Source organism: Prinia subflava, chromosome 12 (assembly GCF_021018805.1).
Source record: "Prinia subflava isolate CZ2003 ecotype Zambia chromosome 12, Cam_Psub_1.2, whole genome shotgun sequence".
Lineage (NCBI taxonomy): Eukaryota > Metazoa > Chordata > Aves > Passeriformes > Cisticolidae > Prinia > Prinia subflava.
In genome coordinates, this window is record NC_086258.1 from 14,247,549 (window position 1) to 14,263,375 (window position 15,827).

General features: G+C 45.0%; 1 protein-coding gene across 1 annotated transcript in view; it reads left to right on the forward strand.

Moving 5' to 3' along the window:
* Nucleotides 1-9,510, forward strand: part of PRKCA (protein kinase C alpha) — a 145,199-nt gene extending 135,689 nt beyond the window's left edge. Inside the window, exon 17 of the mRNA XM_063409077.1 lies at nt 2,970-9,510. Within this exon, the coding sequence (XP_063265147.1) occupies nt 2,970-3,134 (165 nt within the window). The 3' untranslated portion in view covers nt 3,135-9,510. The remainder of the gene's footprint in view (nt 1-2,969) is intronic.
* The last annotated feature ends 6,317 nt before the right edge of the window (nt 9,511-15,827 follow it).

A 15,827-nucleotide genomic window follows, 5' to 3' on the forward strand; every position in this document is an offset into this window, starting at 1 on the left:
TGGAAGAGCTTTGCTTGTTGAGCCAGAATTTCTTCCAGCATGTTCTGTGCTTTATTGACAGGCAAAGAGAAGAGTTTGCACACAGGAACACAAGCTTTAAGGAACAGCTGTAAATTGTTATGGCCTAACACTGAACCTTTCTTCTCTAACCCTTTTATTTTTCAGCTGAGAATCCTGGCTGGTTTTAGCACTCCAGCTGTAGGATGACTGCTCTTTACACTGATTTATTTGCCAATACAGGCACACCAGTGAGGTATCACAAACTAATGAACAGAGGGACACCAATACCTGAATTATTCTTCACTTTTTTCATACAAATGACTTTTTTGCATCAAAAGGAGGAGAGTTACAGCTGGGAAGGGTGTTTATTGCTAAAGGAAATACCTTGCTGCTATGATGTGGATTTTACATGCAGGGAAGGATGCATGTAAAATTTTACATGCAGGGAAATAAGTGAAGAACTTGTGTGGTGCTGCCGGCCCTGGCCTGCCCATCCCCAGAGCTGATTGTGCAAAGGGGAGCTCTTAGAGCAGATTTTATGGAAGATTTTTATTACATGCTTCTCAAGTCAAACTTAAAGCTGAACATAAAGCAGATCTACCTTCACATCTGTAAGTTTTATTAGCTCAGGAGCTGAGTGCTTAGACTCTCCTTGAAGTTAAAAGTAACACCAGCATGAAGGTGCTAAAAGCTTGAGGTGTGGTTTCATCAGAGCTTCCTGGCAGAGCCTGGCTCCTCCTCAGAGCAGCTCAGTCTCCCTGGTTATCATGACCTGGTTTGTTTGCACAGGCTGCTATTAAAATACACCGAGGCGGATTCACACAGAGCCCGACTCTCCTAGACAAAAATAACTCAAAATCCAAGTCTAGTGTTTACATACCCTGTGCACAACTCGTTTATGGTGAGTGCTGGTTCTATTTGTATCGGTATCGTACAATTATAGAATTGTTTAGGTTGGAAAAGACCTTTAAAATCACCGAGTTCCAACCATTATCCCAGAACTGCCAAGCCCACCACTCACCCATGTCCCTAAAGACCACATCTACACATGTCCTAAATCCCTCCAGGGCTGGGTATTGATTTTAGAAATCAAAGCCCACACAACCCTTATTCTGTTTAAAGATATGGATGTATTTATAGGCTTTGTTTGGGGTGATTTTCTGTAGGAAACTTTTGTAGGTGCATCTTCTCTAGGAAGTGCCTTGCTGCAGGAATAATCCTGCTGCTCCCACAACTCTTACTGGAACACAGAGCTGCAGATTTTGGGTCAGCAGCTGGGTGCTGTCAATGTTCCCCTCCCAACTGACATTGCACAGGTTATAGGCACAGAGTGATTATTTGGCAAGGACATTTTACTCATATTTCCAAATTTAGGGGTTTGAAGAATCCTTTAATCTCAGTCATGCTCTAATACTGCCTTAAGGTTCACTACAGCAGTGCTGCTCTGTAATGTGAAGATTTGTATCATTGGAGATACAAATTTATTTATAAGTTACTCTGTTTGCACCCAAAATATACCCATATTTTATGTGATTTATTTCTTAGCCCCTACTAGCATAAGCAATATCAGACCTAATGGTCTCAGGAACTTTGGTTTCAATGTCCAGCTTGTTTGAATAAAAAATTAAAAAGAAAGAAAATAGCATAATTTTGTTCCAGAATGATGTTTATCTGTTGAACATACTTTCAGCAAAAATTTCCCTTTCAGCAATTAAAAAAATTCCTTTTGTGGCTGCTCTTTGCTGGTTATTGTGCCTCAGTGGGCCCCTCTCCAGTGCATCCTCCCACAAATGCACACATTTACTCGTGTTGCATTAATTCAGGAAAAAATCAATATTTAATATTGGTCTATTGTACCACCCATATTCTGCCCTTTCCAAGTTTTCCTCCGAGTCTGAAGATGATAATGTAATTTTATATCCACATGCAGGGATGTTGAAGGGATGGATAGAGAGGAGAGGGTCGGGAACAACAGGAAGAAACATTCACTGCCTTTATCCCACACCTGCTTTGTCCAAAGATCTGTTCCAGTAGTTTTGAGATGAGCACATTTACCAGTTTGCTCCTCACCTTTCCACAATATTCAATACATAATTTTCTTTAAATATTCTTTTTTTCTTGCACACAAGCTAATTTCATTTTGGTACCACCTTCCTATTTTTTATCATGCTTCTGATCATACTTCCCTGCTTATCAAGTCTCCTCTGCATCCCTCAAAACTCTTCTTTCTCCAGACTTGGTTTGGTTTCTGTTCTGGAGGAGTCATGCTCAGGCTGTAGCTGTATTTAACCCCCTGCTTGGCTGGACTTGGCCCAAGAATGAGTCTCTTAAGGAAATAAAGAAGGAAACCTGTGACAGCAAGTTTTGGAATGAGGACCTGTCCCGGGATGTGCTCCATGCCCAGCCCTCCTCCCATCCCAAGGACTGAGGCCCTGCTGTCATTTCTGAATTTAGAGGAGTTTATGACCTGTTCAGTGAAAACTCACAGCACATAAATGAATTGCATTAAGCTTTTTGCAGATCACAAAGAAAGCAAAGACTAACATGAAAAAGTTAATTTTGTGTTGTAAGGCTTTTAAAAAGAATGAAACGACTTGACAAAGAAAGTATCTCTTGCCAACGTATGTTTATAAAAATATTTCCTTTTTCCTTTTGTATCCCAGTAATGCTGAATATTTAAGTAGGAATAATGCTGAATATTTAAGCCTTTTTATCTCATCACCTCATGCTGATGGATGGAAACCTTTCTGCCTGCTCTTTATCAGGATTCAGCTATTAAAACTTCACTGTTCGTCTGGGATTTTTTTTGTCAAAATACCTGAAAAAGAACTTTCCCTCCATTTTCCCTTACGAGTAGGCTTTCCCTGTTTATAACAAATGATGGAAAGCTTTGCATGTATCCTGACAACCCTGCTGTTGTATTGCTGGATTTTCTCAGCCTTTTCTTCTGCTTTTCTCTTTCCTTGCAGTGCGGCAAAGGGGCCGAAAACTTCGATAAGTTCTTCACACGAGGACAGCCGGTGCTGACGCCTCCGGATCAGCTGGTCATTGCCAACATAGACCAAACAGATTTTGAAGGGTTCTCTTACGTCAACCCCCAGTTCGTGCACCCCCTTGTAGAAAATGTAGCATGAAACAGCAGAACGAATCCCGCCACAGGGAACAGCTGTAACCCTACAATTTGCAGGCCTTCGCCTTGTTGATTCCATTTGGGCCTGGAAATTGTAGGGTTAGAGGGTGTGAAGATGAGGGAAGGGCCACTTAGTCAGGATTTGGGCTTTGCAGCAGTGATGTTGTCTTAACAGGACATAGATTAGTTACGGTGCCCACTTTTTCTTCTAGGAGTCGCCACCGACTCGTTGAAAGTCACTTGTTCAAAGTTGCCCATGTTTTGGTACGTTCTATATTTTGTAACTTCCCACTGTCCTTTTGCTCCCCTTTCCACCCTGTTGTGTTGGAAAAACACCTGACACGTGGTCTGGAGGAGAAACCACCTCGGGTATTTATTCCTTGGGGGTGGGAGCGTCCTCCCCGCGCTCCCGGAGGCTCCAGGGGCAGATCCAGAGACTGAGCAGGGTCAGCCCCAGGGGGGAGAGGAATTGCAAAAACATTGCTGAAAGCAAAATATAGCAAGGAAAAAAAAAAAGCTGGGGATGGGTGGGAAGGGGATGAAATCAAATTAGAGCCTGAGGCTTGGAGAACCCATCCTGTAAGATCTGAATAAAAGCGCTCGGGTGGTGGCCACACCTCTAGGATTTGTGCTGAGAGTAGCATGTGATAAACTCAAGGGTGAAATTTTGTCTTTAATAATAATAATAATAATAATAGTAATGATAATAGTAATAATTTTAATAATATTTTTGTGAATTTTTAATCTCCATGAGATTATTCTGTGATCCAGGGTGCCATTGTCTGTTCAGTTGGTTTAATTTACACCGCTCCTCAAGTTTACTGTTAACTGGTTCTAATACCAATATTTTACTATGAAATTTATTAACCTGGAATATAAAAACTGTAATTCCTTAAATCTTATTTATGTGTGTTTATTTATAGTCTGCAGTGTAGAGCAGTAAATTGAAGAAAGCATTATTATACTAAATTAACAAAAAAAATGTAGCCCCGAGTGACTTCCTGATTTCTCCAGAATAACTCATGAAAATCAAGTGAGATTTAGTCTTAAATAATCAGTTTTAATTCAGAAAACTTTGGGCTGTAGAATAATCAAGCCTGAAAGAAGCAGCACCTAAAACTTGTTTTATTGGTAGAATGGAATTTAATACGTTTTACATATGCTTCATGCAATGAATTTTGCATGTTTAGTAATAACTCTTAATAATAAGGGTTAATAATAAGCAGATCTATATTATTGACATAATCGTATCAAGCATAAAGAGTATTATAAAAATTTTATAAAACAACTTGTGCTTTATTTGTGAAAGTTCCTGTTCTGAATGACACCATTTAGATTTAGCTAAATGTTTTCTTGCTATTGTTTTGATTTTTACTTTAGGTTTTGAATATTGTTACTGGCTTAGGGTATAATCTCTTTTTTTTAAAGTAGATATACTTTTAAATAATAATCGCTACCTGCAGGTTTTATACGAGGTTCAATTAGGCTTTCATTTCACATCTGCTTATTACTTGCAGAGAAGGAAATAGACTTTATTTGCAATGATGAACACTGTAATTAATGCAGTCTTCTCCTCTCCTATCTCTTAGATTAAAATTTTTGATATTTCCTCTTACAATTTACCAGAAGATATTAACTCAAATATCAGTAAATAATGTTTTGTGCATATTTTGGGTTTGTTACAGCATGTAAAATAGTAGTTGGTGCATTTCCCTTTTTTTTCCCCTCCTGCCTTGATCCCATTAGCAGCCACAGGCACTTTTTGTCTGTCAGATGTGCATGATGATGCCAGAAGCATGATATCTCTGTTGCTGCATGCAGACTGATTACAGTTTTTCCAGCATGTAAACATATTCAAAAAGTAAGATATTTGCCATAAAATACTTCAATTTATACTAGAACATGTAATGGGGTGGGGTGGGGAGGGGAAACCTACTTTTTAATCATCTTTTATGACAATAAAACATGGAACCTGTGCCAAAGATTCTGTCAGAAAGATCCAATCCTGCCAGGTGGGAGCCAGAGGGGTGGGCTGGGGGAGTTGGGCACTTCTTGAAGGAAGCAGGGTTGGGTGTGAAGGGCAACTGGGTTGAGCTTCTGCACCTGCAGGACCCTTGGAAAATGTGATTCAGGGCCAGGGTGTGCAATTTCCACACTGCAGGAGTCCAAGTGTTGCCCTGTCTGTCCTTTTGTGCCCCCAGCTCCCTCGAGGAGCATCTTGGAGTGATCAAGCCCTGACATTCCAAGGTTCCAGCTGACAGGAGCTCACGTGGTTGCCTAGACAAACAGCACTCCAAACTTCTCAAACGTTTTAGGAGTAAAATTTTTAAACTGTTCTGTGTCAAGACTGGGAGTTCATTTTCTCCTTTGTATATTATGTACTTCAGTAGTATTCACCATAAAGTATGTGGCCTACTGCAGCATTCATGACTTTTTTTCTTCTTTTTGTTCTGATTATTATTAGCCTGACAGTGTTTAGTAGAACCTGGGTAGAAATCATTCTGTAGAAGATAATAGATTGAATTAATATAATGGATTACTGAGCCTCAGATTTTAATAAAGAAGGGGCTCTCATCTATGCCAGTCTGCCAAGAGATGCCATTGAGCTTGTTTAAAAATGTGAAGAAGACACTTTAGAGAAAGGAAAATACTGGGAGAAATATCAGGTTTGGGAAGTAAGCAAAGCACAACAGGGGCAGAACTGAACCAAGCCAGAAACCCTGGGTGGACGCTCCCACAGTTCTGTTTTCCTGATGAAATCTGAATTTTCCAAGGAAGTCCCATTGCTGGCACAGCAGTGACAGTGGGTGCTGTTCACACCAGGACAGAGCATCACAGGGCTGCTCTGGCACTGGGACAGGGCTGCTCTGGCACTGGGACAGGGGACAGACCTGCTCATTTTCTGGCTGCTTCTCATACCCAGTTTCTTCAGCCCTTATGTTTGTCTCCCAGTTTTTCTGACGTAGAAGCAGAAATTCCTCTCTAACGTCGTTACCTCAGGTCCCCAGGCTGGTGACACATGTGAAACCTCTTCTGGAGGTTCTGTAACACTTAGGAAAGCTACTGTGAACTCCTGGATCCTGCAGGAGCGAGGCGGGGTTGGATAAAGCAGGGATCAGTTGTGTTACCCTCACTGCCCCTTCCTGATGCCCTCACATGCTCTGACCTTCCCCAAGAACTCCCACTGGCTGCTCAGAATCCAGAAACTTAAAATGGCAAGGAAAACCTGAAGAATCCAGCCAGAATTTTCGTATCTTTTTAGACACAGATGTTATTTATATAATATTTTTCACAAGATTTGGGTTTCTAGAGAACATGTATCAACAGAAGGAGAGGCATTAGAGCTGCTTCTCCTTCACTTGTGTTCGATAGCAAATGTAATCCCAACACCCACGTTGCCACCAAGATTCCCAAAAGGCAAATTGAAAATTGTACTGTTTAAACCTGGGGTGGAAGTTTGGGGAACTGTGATTGAAAATTGTCCTGCACTGAAGCTGGGGTGGAATTTTGGGAGCTGTGTTTCCATCCCTGTGCTCTGGTCCCAGATGGTTCCAGGGCAGCCCCATTCCTGCAGGGAGAGGCACAAATCTGCCCTGTGAAATTTCAAAGGGGTTTTCAGGGATCAGATGGGACTTAACTGGCTCCTAGGCAAATTTTGTCATTATTCAGGCATCTGGATGTTTTTATGCACCTTTGAGTGACCAGAGCAGGGTGTGGGACTCCAGGACAACCATTTCACCCACAGGCTCGGTGCTCTGAGCAAGGTTGCCACATATGTGAGGAGGAGAGAGCACATTCCCATGATAAAATACTCCTTCTTAATCCAGTCTGCAGGGGAAATGCAATTTAGCTTTCTGATTCTTCATTCTTTCGGAAATACAATTGAATTTCCCTTTGCAAACTGAAGAAAGTTCTTCTGGAAATCAGCAGGTGGTTTAAAAAAACCTCATCACGTCTGAATGCTGCTGGCCTTTGAAATCCATCCTGTCTTTTGGGGTGAATCCAATTCAGTAATGCTGGGCTTCTATAGAATTAATAAGCTCGAGCAAGAGAGGAACTTGTCTTCTAGCTGGAAGGATGACATGTCCAAGGATGGAGTGGTACCAGTTGAAAAGTGTTTTCTGAGCTGGTGCTCAGTTAAATGCCATAGGAGACACATGCAGTGAGCAGGGATCCTCCTTAGCAAAGCATAGCATTGGAAATAATTAATAATAATAATAATAATAGTCCAGTAATAAAGCTTCAATACCAGTAGAAAGCATATTTACAGTATATCAAGTTTACAGTAGGCTTTTGGACCTGCCAGGAAACTTCTGGAAATATTTAATGTGATTTTCAGTTCTTTTAGCCATTAGCATAAGTTATTGTGCATAGGGGTTTTTGTCTCTTTGCAAACGTGGGTGTGGGCTGTGTTTGATGTGTCCCCTCTAGGTGGGCACCGAGCTGCCAAGTAGTCAAAAAGATAAACTAAAAGCACTTTTTTCCCTCGGCCCTGCACTCGTAGATGGGATCTGAAATAGCTGAGTTGCAGAAACAAGATTTCACTCCATAACCATGCCTGATTCCCTCACTGTGCCAGGAACAATTGGGAATTAAATAGCCTTACAATGAGTGATCTTCATGCACTACAGCCCTCCTGGTGCCAGGAAAACCTTCAGAGGGAGAGGGCCCTTGTTAACCTCTGCCTCACTCACCTCACCTGCACAAAGGGGTGATGACACTGACCCCACAGGGAGGGACTTCTTAGGCAACGTTTCTAATTCACTTTTAATCTGAAAAGAGTTGTGTAAGTATTATTATAATTTTTAATATTAAATCAGCTTCTTGGATTCACATGGTACTGCTGGCTATACCATGCTGTTTCTACTTTTTTATAGAACTTTAGTAACTCTGCTGAAACCGTTTGAAGAGAAATAAAACCAGATCTGATAACGTTTCTTACAGAATCTGGAGTGCAGCTTTTGTACCTGGAGTCAGGCTGTGGCAGGGAGTGATGCTTGCTGATTGTGTAGGTCAGCTGCACTTACCTCTTTCCCAGCTACTGAGATTTTTATGTGCAATTTAAAAAATTCCACGTCGATGGAAGTCTTAGCAGAGCTGATTCTTGGAGGGGGAGATTCCCTTTGGATAAATAAAGTCAGCACAGCTGTTTTCTAGAACCATTTTTACTGACTCCTGCTGAAGGAGGAGCTCTGTTCTTTGTGCAGCTGGTCCGTCCATGAAAGGTCGATATTTTCTGTTGATGTTTTAATGTATTTCTGTGTTGTAAATGTGTCTTTGTGCTTTTATTTTTCCCTTGCCTGTGACACTGTAGTTCAGATTTAAAAGAAAACTGCTCCAGAAACTGGTTTTTTTTCTTCCACTGATGTCAGTTGACCTAAATAAATAAATTAAGTCTGTTAATGATTTGAAACAGTGCAGGATGAGTAGCAACAACCTCGACACTCAGCTGCTGTAGAAGCTCATTTCTCACTCTGGTTACATTGGACACTCTGCAGCTGATGTTTTCATTAGTTTCATAATTATTAATGACAGGAACGTTTTAATAGAAGGAAAAAACATCATTTAAAGGAAAATTATGTTCATGGTCTTTACAAACATTTTCCTGAGAACGATTTGAATTTCTTTTCTTTCTCTCTGAAGCCCTTGAGGTGACAGAGCCAAGGGCTGCATCCTTGCAGAGCTCCATACACTCCTGGCTTGGCTTCCAAGGCACCCAGGGCACCACAGAGCTCCCTGGGTGCTGAGAGCCCCAGTTCACTGAAAATATTAATTATATTATGTGTTTGTACCCACTGTTGGCCTTGGAGTATAAAAACAATGTTCTTGCAGGAGTCATAAAAATTTAATCTATGGCTCGTTCCCCAAACCTTTCATTTGTTCTCTCCCATGTTATCAAAATGAATGTTAAAAAAAGAATTTCAACAAAATGAAGCTTGTTGGCTCTTTTTAAAGTGTGAATTTCCCAATACTCTCTGGTTTTGCACAAAAATACAGAGAACACCTGAAACTTCTCAGGTGACTGTATGCTACTTCAATTTTTTTTTAAACATGGAGTAATGCCACCTTGAACTCATTAATATTTTTAATATTAAGACTCAAATGTTGTTTTTATATGGAGGAGAACGTTGTTTATTTTCATATTTTATCTGCAAGATGCCACCAGAAAATTTGGAGAGGCCATTCATTTTTCAAAATATTTAAAATAGAAACAACATTGGAAGTGTAGTGGGCAAGACTAATGTACAAACTACAGCATCTTTTTGTTTGTTTGTTTCATAATTTGCAGTATCTTCAATCTTTGTTTGCATGGAATGCTTTTGTTAAGTATTAATTGTAGTTTCAAAGCAAGTGTGTATGAATAAAAATACTGATCATTACTTTTGTGAGAGTTTGGTCTGCCTTGATGAAGTTTCCTTTCGGAATTGCCTCCCCCAGGGGCTGCAGAGGTGTTGATGTGATCAGCCACAGAATTGCCCAGGCTGGACCTTGATTCTTCAGAGACAGAATTTAAAGTTGGGTTTTTGTTTTTAATTCTTGTTAATGAATCAAGAGGGGGGGAAAGCAGCTTGCCTGAAAATGATGTGTCTGTAAGAGGATTTCTGTGTGCTGGGCTGCTCCAGGTGGGGGAGCCAAAGGCAGAAGCAGCCCCAGGAGCTGAGTGAGGTCTCGGATGGGAGGGTCTGGTTCAAAGCTCGGTGTGAGTCCTGGTGCTGGGGGGATGTGCCCTCCGTGGAGCAGCCAGAGCCAAGGAAACTCCAGTTTGTCCCTGAGTGTGGGAGGTTTGGATGGTTCACTCCATCCTCTGCCCCTTCTTCCCTGGAGCAGGGGCTGTTCCAGGGACCGGTGGCCCTCAGGGCCCCTCCTGCCCCACAGAATCCCTGATCTGGGGGACAGGGACCACCTCCAGCCCCGTCCACCCCACCTCCAGCAGCCTCCTTTACACTGACATCATTTATTTTCAGAACTTGAAAGCAATGTCCAAATATTGTGACAGCCTGACAGACAGCTCCGTTCCCTGCCTGCTCTCACAGGATTGAATCTCATGCCAATTCTGTTATTGGGTTCGTTGCGTTTGCAGAAGTCTGGCTGAGTTTGCCCAAAGGAATAGTTGAAATCTGGGGTTTTTTTCCAAGAGTCCGTGTTTCCAGGCTACTTCACATCTGTCATCCAACATGTTCATCTTCTGAAGCCCATGAACACTTCTGAGAGAGCTTTCTGCAGAGCAGGACAGGGGCTTTGGGGGTGCATCCCTGCCCTGAGCTCGTGGACACAGAGTTGGTGCCTCTAGGGCAGGAGGAATGGGGCTCTCCCCTCCACCAGAGCTGCATCCCCAGCCCCTTGGCTGGCCCCAGTTTGTGCCCAAACCACCACAGTGCCCATCACGGGGCTGTTGGCTTTTGGGGGGACAGCTTGGACATGAACTTCTGAATTATCTCCCTGGGGAAAGACAAAGCCATGGGTGGACATGGACTCACAGGTGTGGGAGAGCCTCTGGCTACCCCATGGCCACACTCTGCCCCCTCCCACCCCAGACTGGTGGTCTCACGAGCAGGACAATCCCCCAGCTCACTGGGATGACTCAGCTGTCACAGGAGGGTGGTCTAAACAGGCAAGATTAATCTGGTGGTTCTGAGGAAAATGAAGTGTTAAAAGCTGAAGCTCTCCCTGCCTGCCACATCCATGGTGAGAGCATCTCCACCAGGAATGTTTCCAGCACGATAAATCACACCAAGTGTTCGTGCCTGCCTCCCCCAGCCCCAGCCTCTCTTCAGAGATTTGGGTGTTTGATTCAGAAATCTCAGAATATTTTCACAGAGCTGCTGTGTGAGCTGCAAATAAAACCAGCTCCTCCGAGAACTGCTGGGGTAGCTGAAATGATGACTGCATTAATTACCACGAGGTAATTATAATCCCACCTGCTCCCTGGGGAGCCGTGGTGAAGCAAAGGCAGATCAGTCAGGGGCCCAGATCAGGACAGCTGTTGCCATGTGTGGAAGGTTTGTCCTCCAAGGGATGTTTTCCCCTGCTGCATCTGTCACTTGTCACCTTCCCAAAGTGGTGCTGCACCCAAAGAAACGAGGATCTGCTGAGGAGACCCGTCAGTGGCAGGGCTGGACCCACAGAGTTACCTGCAAAAGGTGGGGAATTTAGGGGGTTTTTCCCTCTTTCCCAAAAGAAGGGCGTGGAATGAGGCAGATCTCATGGGAAATGAGTCAATGCTGTCTCCTTCTCCAGGGACTCCTGCATTCACTGCCTAGGTGACAGTGTCAGACACCAGCTGCCATTTCCAGTGCTCATCACTGGTCCCTGAGTCAGTGCTGACATCCCACCCCAGCAGAGGTTTTGCACAGTCTGAAAAAGGAGAGGAAATTATTCCAAAGGCAATTTAAACCACCCTACCTGGGTGAGGAAAAAAAAAAAAAAGCCAAACAAGCCCACAGTGGGAGTTTGCTTAGAAATATTTTAGATCTTAATCTTGCCTGTCAAGGTTGGCAAAAATCTCTTATCTCACTTATCTCACTTATCTCTTCTCATGCTGGGAATGAATTCTGTGTGTGTGTCTGAGAGTTTGGTCCACATCTGTCCTATCTTTCCTATTTTTCCTATCTGAGGCCTTGATCCATCCCCCCTTACCTTGCTCCTCTATCCAGAACCCTTCATAAAATTCAGTGCCCATAACAGCGAGACTCCCTAATCCATATAAAACATTCTGCAAGTTTATATAAAACCTCATTAAAGCTTCAACATTTCCAGGGACACCTCCAGAAAAACACTCAGTTTTAACAGGACAAATTTGCTTCTCCTTCAAGTGTAACCATGTCTGGGACTTTGATTAGGTGTGATTTCAGGAAAAATCCATCAGAAACAGCTGTAAAAGCAACCAGCAAAGGCTGCAAGGGCAGGAGGAAGGAAAGGCCAGCAGTGAGAGCATCCCAAAACCCCTTGGATCAGTTCCTGGTCCTTTTGGGATAAGTCATTTGGCATTCTTGTGCCTGATTGACACTAACATCATTAAAAGATGGGTGATGAATTTCAGCGCTGTATAAATCACACAGAAAACTATTACCCTTAACACAAGCGTTACGAGGCTTTAATAATTAATGTCATCTAAACTTCTTTCCAAAACATGACCTTTGAAATCAGATTGCTGTGGCCAGAGCCATTCCTCATCCTGCAGGCAGCTGCTTCCCAGCCAGCCTGGGTGGCTCCAGTGGGGGACCCTGGGTGGGTCCAGTCCCAGGAGCAGCTCCCAGAGGGAACCTGTGCTGCTGGAAGCTCCACTCCTTGGATAACAGGAAACACCAGCAGTGAGGAAAAAGCACTGCCAGCATCAATTCCAGCGTGTCCCTTTCCACTGCCCTGCTCTTTCAGACCTCCTTCCCTCCCGTGTGGGGATGCTCAGATCCCTGGAACACCACGGGGGCTCCAGGAAAACTCCTGAACTGGCACATCCTCCTCTTGTATGAGCTCAGTTTAGCCCCATATGATGGCAGAGGGTATTTTGTTTTAAATAAAGTCTCCTAACTTCCATTCACACGTGTGCCTTTGTTGTTCCGTGAGTCAGAGCCGCTCGGGGAGGCTGCAAAAGGCTCCGCACATTTATTTTTTTTTAGGCTTTCACACAGCATGTGGGTGCTGGGTTAAAAATAATGTGGCACCTCTCCTTGAGCTTCCTCCCAGGCAGCGGCTCCAGGCACAGGGATGTGCAGGGGAAACAGCAAATGGAGCTGCAGCTCCAACAGCCCACGGAGTTAATGCCTTTATTTTAGTCACGGTGCAAGCGGGATGTGAAAACCCTCCCGGAGAGAGGGGAAGGGCTGGTGTTCTTTGGTGCCGTGGGTTTTACGTCTTTCCCTGTTTCCAGTGCTTGAAAAAGAAAACAATAACGCTGCTGGGATAGGGAGCAGGAGTTGTGCTGAACTCAGGACCTGGCTGCAGCAGCCCAGCCCACCTGCACAGATGTGGGGCCCAGAGCTGAGCTGCTGCTGCCCGGTGTGAAATACCCCACAAACATCATCCATGAGACGCAGAAACCTCGGAGGTCTCCCTGAGCAAGTGGTTCCCAGGTTCTGGAAGCTGCCCCGTGGTTCCCTCAGCCTTGTGCCGGGGCTGCTCCGCGTCCCTGCCGTGCTCCTGAGCCTCCCCCCGGCCGTGCTGCCCACGGAATGACAAAAACCAGCGAGAGAGAGCTGCAGCAGCTGGCACGGAGCATCCATCACCTCCCACGCCAGTCACAGAGCTCCAGCACCCCAGCCCAGCTTGTTGCACTCACTGCTCGCTCTCCTCTGTCCCCGGGCAAAGGCTGCAGCTCCCGGCCAGGGCTGAGCTCCCTCCCTGTGCCCGAAATGCTTCTCCCAGCCCCGAGTGCAGGTAAAACTGCTCAGAGCTGTTGTCTGACACCAGAGCAGAGCCATGGGTGGGCTCAGGGCTGGCTGCCCTTTGCTGGGTGGATTTGCTGTCCAAACAATTCAGCACAGGACAAATTGGAGAGAATAGGAGGGGAGGTAAAGCTGAGGTTTCCTACCTGTTGGTGGCCCAAGCTGACAAGACCAGAGCTTTTATTTCATAAAAACCTGAGTGCCTTCAAGGTGGCTTCTGTTGGTAGGGAAAAGACGAGGGAAAGGCATCCCTGCAGATGTTACCTGTCAGAATCAAACTCTTGTAGCTGAAATGAGACGTGCCCACCATCCCCTGCTGTCAGCCCAGGGAGAGCTGCTGAACGAATCTCTTCTGTTCTGAGCCACTAATGAAGCTCAAATCCCTCCTCAATAATAAGGTTTGACCTTGGGTGCATCCTAGGAGCTGCTGCTGAGGTGTCCATGGAGCTTCAAGCCTCCACACTGATTAAAGAGTGGTACAAAAGGCTCTGCAGTGGCCAGGGGCTGGCAGAGCTGCCCTGGCTGGGTCAGAGCCCAGCCCTGCAGAGCCTGGCCCAGCTGTGGAACCTCCTGGCCTGGGCCAGGTCCCACCCAGCCCCACTTGGCCCACACGTGGCTGTGGAGGAGGATCCACAGGAGGAAAGAGCCCAGAATGAAGAGTGAAAAGTGGGGAAGGACAAATGATGCTGCCAGCTGGTGTTATGTGAAAGAATAAACCAAAAGAACTAGTGCAGGATTTGGCCAAGCCCTACCCCGAGGTTTGGGGGTGTGCTGAGAAGATGTAAAGTGCTGATTGTCCTGTCTGGGACAGCCATGCCAAGCTTCTGTCCAAGAGAAGGATTTTCCACTTCACTGGTTTTTCCCATCATCAGGGAAATGTGTGTTATAGGGGGGAATTCTGGAGAGCTGCTAATGAGGTGGGAGAGTTTAGCTGTGCTGCTGGGGTTAGGGGAGGCATTTTGGTGCTCTCTTTGATCCCTGGAATCTCCAGGATTCCACACACACTCCTGGTGTGAGTGCTGGCACTGTGCACGTGCTTTGCCAGGGCAGAAGCTGCTGTGTGGGACAAGCAGCAGCCAAAAATCACCCCGAGTGTTTCAGTGCAACTACATTTGCATGGAAGCAAAGGGAGGGGGAGAAACTGAAGCTCAAAATGTGTATTTCTAATTGATTATATGCATGGCTGCTGGGGCCCTCTCACACTGTGTGGTTAATTATGTCACTGTGTGAGCTGTGCCTTTATTTGTGCTGTATCCCAGCGATTCTGCCCAGAGCCCAGGCAGCAACAGAGCAGGTTGTCTGTCTGGAGAAAAATGAAGGTCTGCTTTGTTTGGGTTTCTTTTTAACAACAGAGAGAAAAGAAAAACGATGAACAGCCAATTACTGTGATAAAACCATCTACACTGATAGCACATGGGGAACATCCAGTTCTAACAAGGCTCCTGTAGCTTTGTGATTTTATTGGTGATTCCCTCCTCATGAGCTCCATCCCAGAGAAGCCTCTTTCCCCTGGGATCCCCTCTGGCTGCCTTTTCCTGTGCAGAATCCATTCTGCTGACCAAACCCCTGCTTTGTCCTTACTCTCAAGCCCCCAGGGGATTTGCTGTTTTAAATTATTCCTTAAATAGGAATAGGAGCCCAGGAAAACTTGCTGAATTCACAATAATTTAAGTAGTGATGTAACTTTGTGTGAAAGAAAGAAAACTTTATGTGGTGCAGTCCCTCAAGGACTAATAACCAGAAACCTCTTACTGGGAGGCAGTTTTCTACAATCTGGATCTGGGCTCCACCATGTTCTGATTGAAGAAATCAAAATCTCCACATCTGCATCAACTTCTGTTCTTCCTGTAAATCAAACAGAGCTCAACAAGCCTGAGCACACAGCTCCATTGATTTCAAACAAGCCACCCAACAACACCTCCTCCGCATCTCATATCTCATTTTATTTTGAGTTATTCTATTTAAAGCAGTCGTGTTTTGCTCACTGGGGACGCCTCGGCGAAGATGCAGCACGTTTTAGCCAGGGAGCTGGGGACTGTGGTGTGTGAGCAAAGCCCCTGCAGAGAATGAGCTGTCCCTGCAGAGATTTCCATACAATCCCGAGCTCCAGGGGCTGGGATGGTGTCCCTGAGCTCCAGGGGCTGGGATGGTGTCCATGAGCTCCAGGGGCTGGGATGGTGTCCCTGAGCTCCAGGGGCTGGGATGGTGTCCCTGAGCTCCAGGGGCTGGGATGGTGTCCCTGAGCTCCAGGGGCTGGGATGGTGTCCCTGAGCTCCAGGGGCTGGGATGATGTCCCTGAGCTCCAGGGGCTGGCA